This window comes from Triticum dicoccoides, chromosome 4A (assembly GCF_002162155.2).
Source record: "Triticum dicoccoides isolate Atlit2015 ecotype Zavitan chromosome 4A, WEW_v2.0, whole genome shotgun sequence".
NCBI classification, from domain to species: domain Eukaryota; kingdom Viridiplantae; phylum Streptophyta; class Magnoliopsida; order Poales; family Poaceae; genus Triticum; species Triticum dicoccoides.
In genome coordinates, this window is record NC_041386.1 from 15633639 (window position 1) to 15645102 (window position 11464).

At 52.2% G+C, this 11464-nt stretch overlaps 2 protein-coding genes across 2 annotated transcripts; one reads left to right on the plus strand and one right to left on the minus strand.

Moving 5' to 3' along the window:
• Window positions 1-3743: 3743 nt before the first annotated feature.
• On the plus strand, window positions 3744-5386 carry LOC119284642 (probable prolyl 4-hydroxylase 6). Its single transcript, XM_037563792.1, has 7 exons — window positions 3744-3929; window positions 4023-4080; window positions 4232-4339; window positions 4420-4477; window positions 4591-4772; window positions 4860-4920; window positions 5020-5386. The coding sequence occupies exons 1-7, from the start codon at window positions 3787-3789 to the stop codon at window positions 5346-5348; spliced, it is 939 nt and encodes a 312-aa protein (XP_037419689.1). The 5' UTR covers window positions 3744-3786; the 3' UTR covers window positions 5349-5386.
• On the minus strand, window positions 5332-7474 carry LOC119284641 (glycerol-3-phosphate acyltransferase RAM2-like). The gene is made up of 2 exons (XM_037563790.1): window positions 6755-7474; window positions 5332-6329 (listed from the first exon to the last, which is right to left on the minus strand). Exons 1-2 carry the CDS (start codon window positions 7379-7381, stop codon window positions 5454-5456), a joined length of 1503 nt encoding a protein of 500 aa, XP_037419687.1. The 5' UTR covers window positions 7382-7474; the 3' UTR covers window positions 5332-5453.
• Between the last annotated feature and the right edge of the window lie 3990 nt (window positions 7475-11464).

Below are 11464 nucleotides of genomic sequence, written 5' to 3' on the forward strand. Positions count from 1 at the left end.
TGGTCCCGGTACAATACCGATGACCCCGAAACTTGTCCCGATGGCCGAAACAGGACTTCCTATATATAAATCTTTACCTCCGGACCATTCCGGAACTCCTCGTGACGTCCGGGATCTCATCCGGGACTCCGAACAACATTCGGTAACCACATACAAACTTCCTTTATAACCCTAGCGTCATCGAACCTTAAGTGTGTAGACCCTACGGGTTCGGGAGACATGTAGACATGACCGAGACGTTCTCCGGTCAATAACCAACAGCGGGATCTGGATACCCATGTTGGCTCCCACATGTTCCACGATGATCTCATCGGATGAACCACGATGTCAAGGACTCAATCAATCCCGTATACAATTCCCTTTGTCTAACGGTATTGTACTTTCCCGAGATTCGTTCGTCGGTATACCGATACCTTGTTCAATCTCGTTACCGGCAAGTCTCTTTACTCGTTCCGTAACACATCATCCCGTGATCAACCCCTTGGTCACATTGTGCACATTATGATGATGTCCTACCGAGTGGGCCCAGAGATACCTCTCCGTTTACACGGAGTGACAAATCCCAGTCTCGATTCGTGCCAACCCAACAGACACTTTCGGAGATACCTGTAATGCACCTTTATAGCCACCCAGTTACGTTGTGACGTTTGATACACCCAAAGCATTCCTACGGTATCCGGGAGTTGCACAATCTCATAGTCTAAGGAAAAGATACTTGACATTAGAAAAGCTTTAGCATACGAACTACACGATCTTTGTGCTAGGCTTAGGATTGGGTCTTGTCCATCACATCATTCTCCTAATGATGTGATCCCGTTATCAATGACATCCAATGTCCATAGCCAGGAAATCATGACTATCTGTTGATCACAACGAGCTAGTCAACTAGAGGCTCACTAGGGACATATTGTGGTCTATGTATTCACACGTGTATTACGATTTCCGGATAATACAGTTATAGCATGAATAAAAGACAATTATCATGAACAAGGAAATATAATAATACTTTTATTATTGCCTCTAGGGCATATTTCCAACAGTTTGGAGCATAATTAAAGAGATTCCGGCCGATAGAGCTCCAGGACCCGATGGTTTCGTTGGCGCTTTTTAACATACTGCTTGGCCTATCATTAAAGGAGATATCATGGCTGCGCTGCTGAAACTATATGTGGGAGATGGACAAGGCTTCGATAAGCTCAATCGCGCGCACATTGTATTGATCCCCAAAGTCCCGGATGCCCTGGAAGTTGGTGACTACCGCCCCATTAGTCTACCCCACAGCTTTGCCAAGCTCTTCGCCAAGCTTCTCGCGACCAGGGTTCGCCCCCGCATGTCTAAAATCGTGGCCATCAACCAATCAGCTTTCATCAAGGGAAGAAACATCCACGACAACTACCTCCTTGTCAGACAGCTTGCCAGGAAACTTCATGCTAGAAAGGAGAAGGGGTTGTTTCTCAAACTGGATATATCTAAAGCGTTCGACTCTCTGTCATGGCCATTCCTCATGGAGAACTTAAGGGCGAGGGGCTTTGGTCAGAAGTGGATTACCTGGATCTCAATCCTCCTTAAAACATCAAACACCCGGGTGGTGGTCAATGGTGTTCCAGCTAGAAGATTCCATCATGCCAAGGGCCTAAGGCAAGGGGACCTGGTCTCACCTCTCCTCTTCGTCATCGCCATGGACTCCCTCACCTCCATCATTAGCAAGGCAACTGAGGATGGAATCCTCAGTTCTTTCAGAGGTGTCATGGCTACGCAGAGGCTTTCCCTTTATGCCGATGATCTTGCGTTGTTCTTGAGGCCCTTCGTGCAAGATCTTACCTTTGTCAAGGCCACGTTCAATATCTTCGGCGAAGCTTCTGGCCTTCGAATCAACTATAGCAAATCAAATGCAATCCTCATCAAACACAACGAGATTGATCGTCAGAGAGTGGAATCGACACTGCATTGCAAGATGGGCAGCTTCCCATGCCGCTATCTTGGCCTTCAGCTCGCGATCAACCAGCTTACTAGGACGGACTGGCAGCCGCTCCTCGATCAAGTCAGGAAGTTCATTCCTGCTTGGCAACGAGGCCTCATCCAGCAACCTGGAAGATTGATCCTGGTCAAAATTGTCATCGCTGCAAGGCCGGTTCACCAACTCCTTGTGCTCGACCCACCCCTCTGGGTTCTTGAGGAGATCAACAAGTGGATGCGCTCTTTCTTCTGGGCTGGCAAAGAGAAGAGTCATGGCGGACAATGCCTTGTCGCTTGGGACACGGTTTGCAAACCAACTTCGCTCGGAGGCCTAGGAGTAAAGAATCTAGCGCTGCAAGCTCTGGCACTGCGCGTACGTTGGGAATGGTTAAGAAGATCTGATCCGAGTAGACCATGGCAATAACTAAACCTGATCGTGGATGAACAAGCATGTGAGGTCTTCAACAGCTTTGTCAATATTAAGGTGGGAGAGGGATCTAAAGTTCTCTTTTGGAAAGATCGCTAGATCCACGGCGCGACGGTCGCTGACATAGCCCCATTAATCCACGCGATGGTCAGTACAAGGAACAGGAACAGAAGAACGGTGGGAGATGCGCTCAACGACAATGCCTGGACGGTTGATGTGCAAGGGGAGCTATCTTTCTTGGGCCACATGCAAGTTTACTCTCTGTGCCAGGCCATCAGTACTGTGGAGAGAAATCTGGATGAGCAGGACCAATTCCTCTGGCCTTGCCATGCATCTGGCAAATACAATGCTAGTTCCACTTATAGATGGCTTTGCATGGGGCAAATCAAAACCCCCACCGCAGGCTGCATCTGGCGAAGTTGGGCGCCGTTAAAGTGCAAAATCTTCATGTGGCTTGCCAGCCAACGCCGCCTATGGACTTCTGACCGGCGAGCTCATCACGGCCTCCAAGATACGGCGTCCACCTGTTACACTTGCTTGCAAGATGAGGACAACCCCGATCACATGCTCGCTCATTGTGGTTATGCTAAAGAAGTGTGGCACTCCTGTTTTAGTGAATGGAGATTCAACGTGCAAATCCCATCCACTGATGCCACCTTCTTACAATGGTGGCTCGACCAAAGGAGACAATTCAATGGCAAGCTCAGAAGAGGATTCGATTCCATCACCATCCTAATTGCATGGGCCCTCTGGAAGCAACGCAATGCGCGTGTGTTCAACAATGTCTCGAGACAAAGATCAGCTGCACAACTCAAAACAAAGATCCTAGATGAGATTGATGATTGGAGGAAGGCCGAGTTAGGCGGAATGGGTGCTTTAGACTCTTTCGCGAGAGAGTAGTCATAGGTTTTAGGAAGTTGGCGTTGAGTGGGTTCCCCCTACGAGCTGTTCGCACCTCGTTAGGGTTCTTGTACATAATTTTCTGCCTTCTATAAAAATATGGTATTGCCATTGACATACTCTCGGAAAAAAAGAAATATTTCTAAAAAAATGATTTATTGCCGAAAAGGAAACATGATTCATAACGAAACAAAGCCCAAACGGTCTGGCCGGCGTCCATATATGGGCCCATCAGGCGCCGCATCCACGACCATACGAACCTTCCAGAGTCCATATCTCCCATGATTAATAACCCTGAAAAGAAATCTACTCCGTATCCGTGATTAATAGTGCGAATCGTTCGTCAAGGAAACCCGTCGACGTCACTCCATGCAGGTGGGTCCGTGGCTTATTAAAATTGCCCTTTCAGCCAGTGAGCCCCACACCTCGGTCGTCGTCGTCGTCGCGTCGCCGAAGACCCGAAGTCAGACTCAGACGACCCGACCGTCTCGTCACCGCACCGCATGGCTCCCCTGTTCCAGCGCGTCCTCCTCGCCGTCCTGCTGCTCGCCAGCACGGCCTCCTCCTCCTTCGCCACCGTCGGCCGCGGCGGCGGCCGCGGGCGCTTCGACCCCACCCGCGCCGTCCACGTCTCGTGGCGCCCCAGGTGACCGACGCCGACCTCCACCCTCCTCCGCCGCCCGCCGGCACTACAGGCTCGTCGACATACATAACGTCCATGCTTCCCTCTGTGCCGCAGGGCGTTCCTGTACAAGGGGTTCCTGTCGGAGGCGGAGTGCGATCACCTCATCGCGCTGGTCAGTTAACCATCTCTCTCTCTCTCTCTCTCTCTCTCTCTCTCTCTCTCTCTCTCTCTCTCTCTCTCTCTCTCTGCCCGGCGCACCGTACGTGGACATTCCATCGCTCGCAATGCATGCGTGATCTGCGTGTGCCTGCGTGGTGTGGCAGGCGGAGGAGGGTGGCCTGCAGAAGTCGATGGTGGTGGACCGGCTGACGGGGAAGAGCGTGATGAGCCAGGTGCGCACGAGCTCCGGAACGTTCCTCCCCAAGAAGCAGGTGCGCGTCCCCTTCGGCTTTTCATGGCCGCGAGGCAGGTCCATTTCCCACGGATTTGGCTCACGATCTGTCTCATCTAGGACCAAGTTGTGGCGAGGATAGAGGAGAGGATCGCCGCCTGGACCATGCTGCCACAGGGTATGCCATGCTATATGCTCTCCCCGGTGCACTAAACTCAACGCACGCTGCAAAGTGCAAAGTGTAAACAAACTTGCATTTCAATCTTGTTTCCGAACTGCAATGTTGGGCAGAGAACGGCGAGAGCATCCAGGTGCTCCGGTACGAGAGCGGCCAGAAGTACGAGCCGCACGTCGACTTCATCCGGCACACTGCCAAGGGATACCATTCCCGCGGGGGGCACCGCGTCGCCACCGTGCTCATGTACCTGTCCGACGTCAAGATGGGCGGCGAGACCGTCTTCCCCAACTCCGACGTACTAATCGCAGATCTGTGTTCCTAGCTGCATGCATATTTCATTCTTCCCAACCTATGACTTCGAAATTAATTTGTTTCGCCACAGGCCGAGTCGTTGCAGCCCAAAGACGACACATGGTCAGAGTGTGCACGAAGTGGGTACGCAGGTAATAAACGTGAACACTTGACCATGCAGATAGCCTTAGTATCTCTTGATGTGACGCACTACACTACACTTTGGAGTACTGATTTCTTTTGCGTGGCAGTGAAACCTGTGAAGGGCGACGCGGTGCTCTTCTTCAGCCTGCACCCCAACGGGACGACGGACCCGGACAGCCTGCACGGGAGCTGCCCCGTGATCGACGGCGAGAAGTGGTCGGCGACCAAGTGGATCCACGTCCGACCCTTCGACAGCCGCCCTCGCGTGCCGTCCACCGCCGGATGCGGGGACGAGAACGATCTCTGCCCTCGGTGGGCTGCCAATGGCGAGTGCGCCAAGAACCCTCGCTACATGGTCGGAACCCCCGGTAACCCCGGCTTCTGCCGGAAGAGCTGCAACGCTGTAGATTTGGAAATTGTAATGGCAGGCCACTGACTGGCTAATCGAAATAAAAATATTTATCTGTTTATCAATGATTTGTTATGTACAAATATACGGCCGATCGATCAACAAATCATTGTCCGGGCAAGGCAATCACGTTCACGTGCCCTTGCGCGGCCGGACGATGCCGTCGTTGCCGGCGAGCGCCAGGTACTTGTCCTTCCTGGTGAAGCCGGTGCACTCGAAGGAGAGCGCCGAGGCGATGATCCTCTGCACGTGGTTGGCCACCTCGTGGCTCGACCTCCCACCGCCGCCGCAGGTGTGCTCCGCCGGCAGCCTGTCGAGGAACGTCACCGTGTACTCCGGCCGCGGGTTCATGAAGAGGTAGAAGGGGTCCATCCCCTTCCAGCCCCTGGCCGTGGTGCCGTGGAACATGCTCATCCGGCACTCGGTCGCCACGGGCACGATGTCGTCGCTGAGCTCCGCGAAGAGCGACGAGAAGCGCAGCAGGAAGGGCTCCCGGCACGTGGTCCCCTCGGGGCAGACGGCCAGGTCGCCCTCGGCGAGCAGGCGCCTGATGGCGGCGGCGTCGGTGGCGCGGTCGCGGGTGAGGCGGACGGTGCGAATCGGCGAGAGGAACTCGGAGAGGCGGGAGAGCGAGTAGGTGACGACGGACACGGGGCGGCCGAGCGCCACGGAGATGAAGACCGGGTCCAGGAGCGTGCGGTGGGAGCAGGCAAAGAGCGCGCCCGTGCGGCCCTCGGCATGCTTCGGGCGCGACGGGGGAGCGCCCCGCACCACGACGCGCACGCCCAGAGCCCGGTACACGTGGTACTGCCACGGCATCGGGACGAGCGACCCCGCGGCGACCCGGACGCACGCGAGCAGGAAGCCGATGGGGTACCACACCACGGCGAGCAGCGCGGCGAGAGGGGTCGGCCGCTGGACGAGGCGGCCGTCGTGGAAGATCACCGGCTTCCGCAGCTTGTCCACGCCCACGGCGTCCACCGGCTCCCGCGGCACGAGGTACGCCTCCTGCAGTCCAAAGCCAAAGTTACAAAAGTATTCTGCACACGAACTTTGTATACAAGATGCTTCAACGCCATGAGGCGTGGCTTGCCATATTGGTCCCAGCAACTACTCATCGTACAGGGAAACGGCTGTTGGGTTACTCTACCTAAATGGGCATGCATCATGAATGCATGCACAAAAGAGCTGATGATGATCGGGAGACGCATGCAGGATATGTTTAGTAGTACTACTATAAGCTGACCCTCAGCCATCCTGCATGATATTCATGCATGCCTAGATGCATACGGACGATCAGCTCAGGTCGACTAGAACGCCGACGGCCAACTTTTTTCGCGCCGGCATATGGAACCCATTTGTCGATGGGCAGTTTACGTCGAAACTCTGGGTAAACATCAAGGGTTTAACCAGTGATTAGAGAATCAAGTAACCTTGCAAACGCTCATGAAGGCGTAGTCGGACCTCCGGTCGCCCAGCCCGACCTCCGGCGCGTCGCCGTCGCGGACCATCTCCCTCAGCGCCTCCGCCTTCCTCTCGCCGACGAGCACGCCCCGGCGCGAGTCCACCAGCCCCGTGGCGCGCCCGCGCCACGTCGCGAGCTCCGTGCCGGCGACGGCGTCGGCGCCGAGGTGGTCGCGCAGGAACGGCTCCGCCATCACCCTGGGCGTGGCGGTCACCACCCACCTCCGCCCGCACGCCGCGAACACGCGCCATGCGTCCGGGTGCACGTCGTCCGCGTAGAACCTGGGCAGCACGGCGCGCGCCGCGGACTCGATGTCCGCCACGCGCGCGCCAGCGGTGGCCGCGAACACCAGCACCCGCACCCCGGCCGCCTCCGACACCGCGTGGTACAGCAACCCGGCGAGCGGCGCCAGGAGCAGGAGGAGCGCGAGGCGCGGCACGCCGCCGGTCTCGAAGGCGACGAGCGCGTAGTACGGGAAGGCGCTCCGCGACCGGAGCAGCGTGCCGTCCAGGTCCGACACCACCGTGTGGTCGCCGCGGCGCGACGCGTCGCACTTGTGCACCGCCGGGAACGGCTCCTCGCTGGCTACCACCATTGCACTGGCTTGAACGCGAAGGCTAACCCGTTTGTCTCGAGAGAAGGCTGCGTGTGGTCGTGTGGTCGGCGCCGCTGTGGTTTGGTTTGCGCACAAGTGTGCGCAAGGATTTATAGAGCGCGGCGACGCGTGAGAGACGGGCGGTTTGTGGACAGTACAAGAAAGGACAAAACAAGGGTTGACAGATTAATTGGGCGGTAAAATTGTGGCCGAATCCACATTGTAATCCGCGTTTCTTCGTTTGTGCTATTTCATGCTAGTAAGGCTGGTCATAGTGGGGGAGTAACTTAGACTAGTTTCATATACATGACACTAGTCTAAGGCCTTTTTTGGTTCATAGGATAGGACTATCATAGGAATAAGAATCTTGTAGGAAATGAGATGACATGTATCTCAAATCCTATGAGTAGGAATAGGAAACAAGATGTCATTTGGTTGACATCAAAGAAAATTTTCCATTGAGTCTAGACTCTTTTTTATTTTCCTATGAAATGTGGAGAATAGGAACCAATCCTACATAGGAATAGAAATCCATTCCTGTGAATCAAAGGGCTCTAAAGGAAAAAATCCTATAAGAATCCTATCCTCTAGAATTCCTATGAAATTCCTTTAAACCAAAGGAGGCCTAAGTTACTACATTTATAATGCAAAGTAACATAATAGTAGTGTCATAGATGGCTTCATTTATTAGCTTGTAGACTCATCTTGTCTTGGAAAGCGCTATGTTACAGTAACATATTATGTTACTACCTCACATTAAATACTTGCCACATAAGCAAAAATTTCTTAAAGTGGGCTATGTTACTAGCTAAATTACTCCCACTATGACTAGTCTAAGGCTGGTCATAGTGGGGAGTAACATATAGTAGTATCATGCATATGATATATTAGTGTATGATACTACATCCATAGTGCATAGTATCATAAAATAGTATCATAGGTGGTCTCATTTATTGCCATGCATGACACATAGTAGCATAACATTTATTATGTTACGGTATCTACCTATGTTACTATGACCCTCTCTCTTTTTTTTAATTTTTTGCCACGTAAGCATGTTTGCGAGTCCCAAGTATATGATACTAGTTATGTTACCCCACTATGGCCAGCCTAAAAAAATGTCATTCAACCACACACACATACAAAAAAAAACATCAGGTGTCAACTATTCCCTTATTCAAAGTTTCATTAACAACTGATTTTTTTCAAGAGTTCCCCGAATGTCATTTGACCATGAACTTTTGCACCTTTTTAGACATCTCCAAAGCTTTTTATTAACAGTCACGATTTTTTGCATGCATCTAGTAGTGCACTTTAGCATCTTTGATCCCCCCAAAAAAGTTTTTTTTTTTTTTTTGCCATTGGTTATGAATTTACAGTTCACGTGCGGGAGCAGCTGAGCCTGATAGGAAGGGAGTACAATACAATTTACTCGGTGTACAAAAGTGCATGACAGTGAGCATAAATAAAATAACATTTCACCTAAATTCACATGCATGTGTCTCTACTCATACTTTGTATGCCAGAATTTTTCTTCACAGCATTTTTGAAACTTCGGAGATTTGATTATTGGGTTCATGTGAACATGAAATTAGATGGCATTTCTCAACCTTGTTTTTCGTTCTTCACGCCAAATAGAGACATGACAACAAAAATATATCATGCAAAAGGTAAGATTATCCTTTAGTGGCATCTGTATCACGTGAATACAAAAGTGACATGATGATCAAAACTAACAATCTTTTTTAATCGAATGACAACATTATGTACAGAAGATAAATTATCTTCTCTTACAATAGAATTCTAGCCTACGTCCCGCTTTGGCCTTGCCGACGTCCGTGGCGGCATCATATAATATAGTCGTCCCCATCTATGCCGACGTCGTGGTAGTCTTCTGCCACCCGGATGAGCAGGACCTGACAGCCATCCGTCGTATCCTCGACATTTTTGAATCAACGACAAGGCTTCGCACGAACTTCTGTAAGTGTTATGTGTCACCCATTCAGTGCTCTCCTAGCGAGTTGGTCACCATCAATAATGGTTTGGCTTGCCCGGCTGCTAATTTCCCGATGCATTATCTCGGACTTCCTTCCTTAATCCGCAAGCCCGCTACTTCCGCCCTTCAAGCCCTCTTCGACATGCTAGATGAAAAACTTCACGACATGTGATGGACCGTGGACCGCCTTGCTTGCCGCAGTGTTCTGCACCCACGTCGTCGTGTCTTCTGTGGCAAGGAAACCGACGCCATGCCTCACCTCCTGGGCGGCTGCTCCTTCGTTCGCCAAGTTTGGTATGAGGTTCTCCCTTGGAGTCACGCCGCAACCACTGAGGGAGCCCAGGATTATGGGGTCCTCCAGCGTCCGGGCTACGTGACGTGGGCCGGACAGATGGGCCGTGAAGATACAAGACGAAAGACTTCCTCCGTATCCGGATGGGACTCTCCTTGGCGTGGAAAGCAAGCTTAGCGTGCGGATATGAAGATTCCTTTCTCTGTAAAACCGACTCTGTACAAACCCTAGTCCCCTCCTGTGTCTATATAAACCAGAGGGTTTAGTCCGTAGACACAATCATAATCATATAGGCTAGACATATAGGGTTTAGTCATTACGATCTTGTGGTAGATCAACTCTTGTAACCCCTATATTCATCAAAGTCAATCAAGCAGGACGTAGGGCATTACCTCTATCAAGAGGGCCCAAACCTGGGTAAACATCGTATCCCCTATCTCATGTTACCTTCGATCCTTAGATGCACAGTTCGGGACCCCCTACCCGAGATCTGCCGGTTTTGACACCGACATTGGTGTTTTTATTGAGAGTTCTACCGTGCCGCCGTCGAAAGGCTCGATGGCTCCATCAATCATCTACAACAATGCTACCGCGAAGGAGATTTTTCTCCCCGGCCAGATCTTCGGCGGCTTCGCACTGTGTGCCAACTCGGTCAGATCGACAGCTACGCCCCTGGTCACCAGATCAGTTTTGGAAATCTAAACTATGTCGCTGATATACGAGAAGACTTTATCTTCCAAGGGTTCGCGGCCTCAACCACCGCTCCGGCCTTAGATCCGAAGCGCATCATCAGGTCCGAAGACGGGAGTCTAGAGCCCGCCGGACTCTCTGCGGCCTTAGAGCTCAACACCGAGAGAATAGCGTCTCTGGCAATCATTGCAAGGTCGGACTCTTCTCCGGATACTACTTCCGAACCCCGGAGGCCCACGTCATGCGAGCTCGGCCCATAAACTTCCGACCCCGTCCAAACCCCGCTCTTAAACGAGGCTCTGGACTTAATGCGATCCCTTGGCATCACAGATGAACCGCTTCTGAATCACGCCCAGCCCAGACTAGGGGCTGGAAACAGGGAATTTTACTTCCCACCCACCACCCACTTCATAGCCACTGTCGAGGACCTAACCAACATGCTTGATTACGCCTTCGAAGACATCGACGGTATGGACGACGATGCCGGAGAGGAGCAAGCCCAAAACCCGTCGGTCACCAGACATTGGATGGCCACCTCCTCGTATGACGTATATATGGTGGATACACCTAAAAACGGCGACGGCGATGATGAGAAAAACCCAATCGAGGACGAACCTCCTGAGATACCGCCGAAACATCGACGTTAGTGACGCCACTCTAAATCGCGTCGCAGTAAGAACAGCAATACCGGCACCGAAAACAATGATACTCTGGAGAACACCGAAGACCAAGAAAACCCCATCGAACCAACATCCGAACAGGATGATCGGGAGGACGGGCAAGTTGACCCTGACGACCAAACAGGGAACAATGACTCGGAGGACAACAACTATCTACCACTCTCCGAGGACGACGTAAGCCTCGGGGACGAAGATTTTATCGTGCCAGAGGAACCCCTTGAACAAGAGCGCTTCAAGCGCCGGCTAATAGCCACGGCTAGAAGCCTAAAAAAGAAACAACAGAAGCTTCAAGCCAACCAAGATCTGCTTAATGACAGATAGACTAACGTCCTGGCAACCGAAGAATACGGCCTTGAACGCCCAACAAAGAGTTACCCCAAGCGTAAGCTGCTACCCCAATTCGATGATGAAGCGTTGGAGCCCAT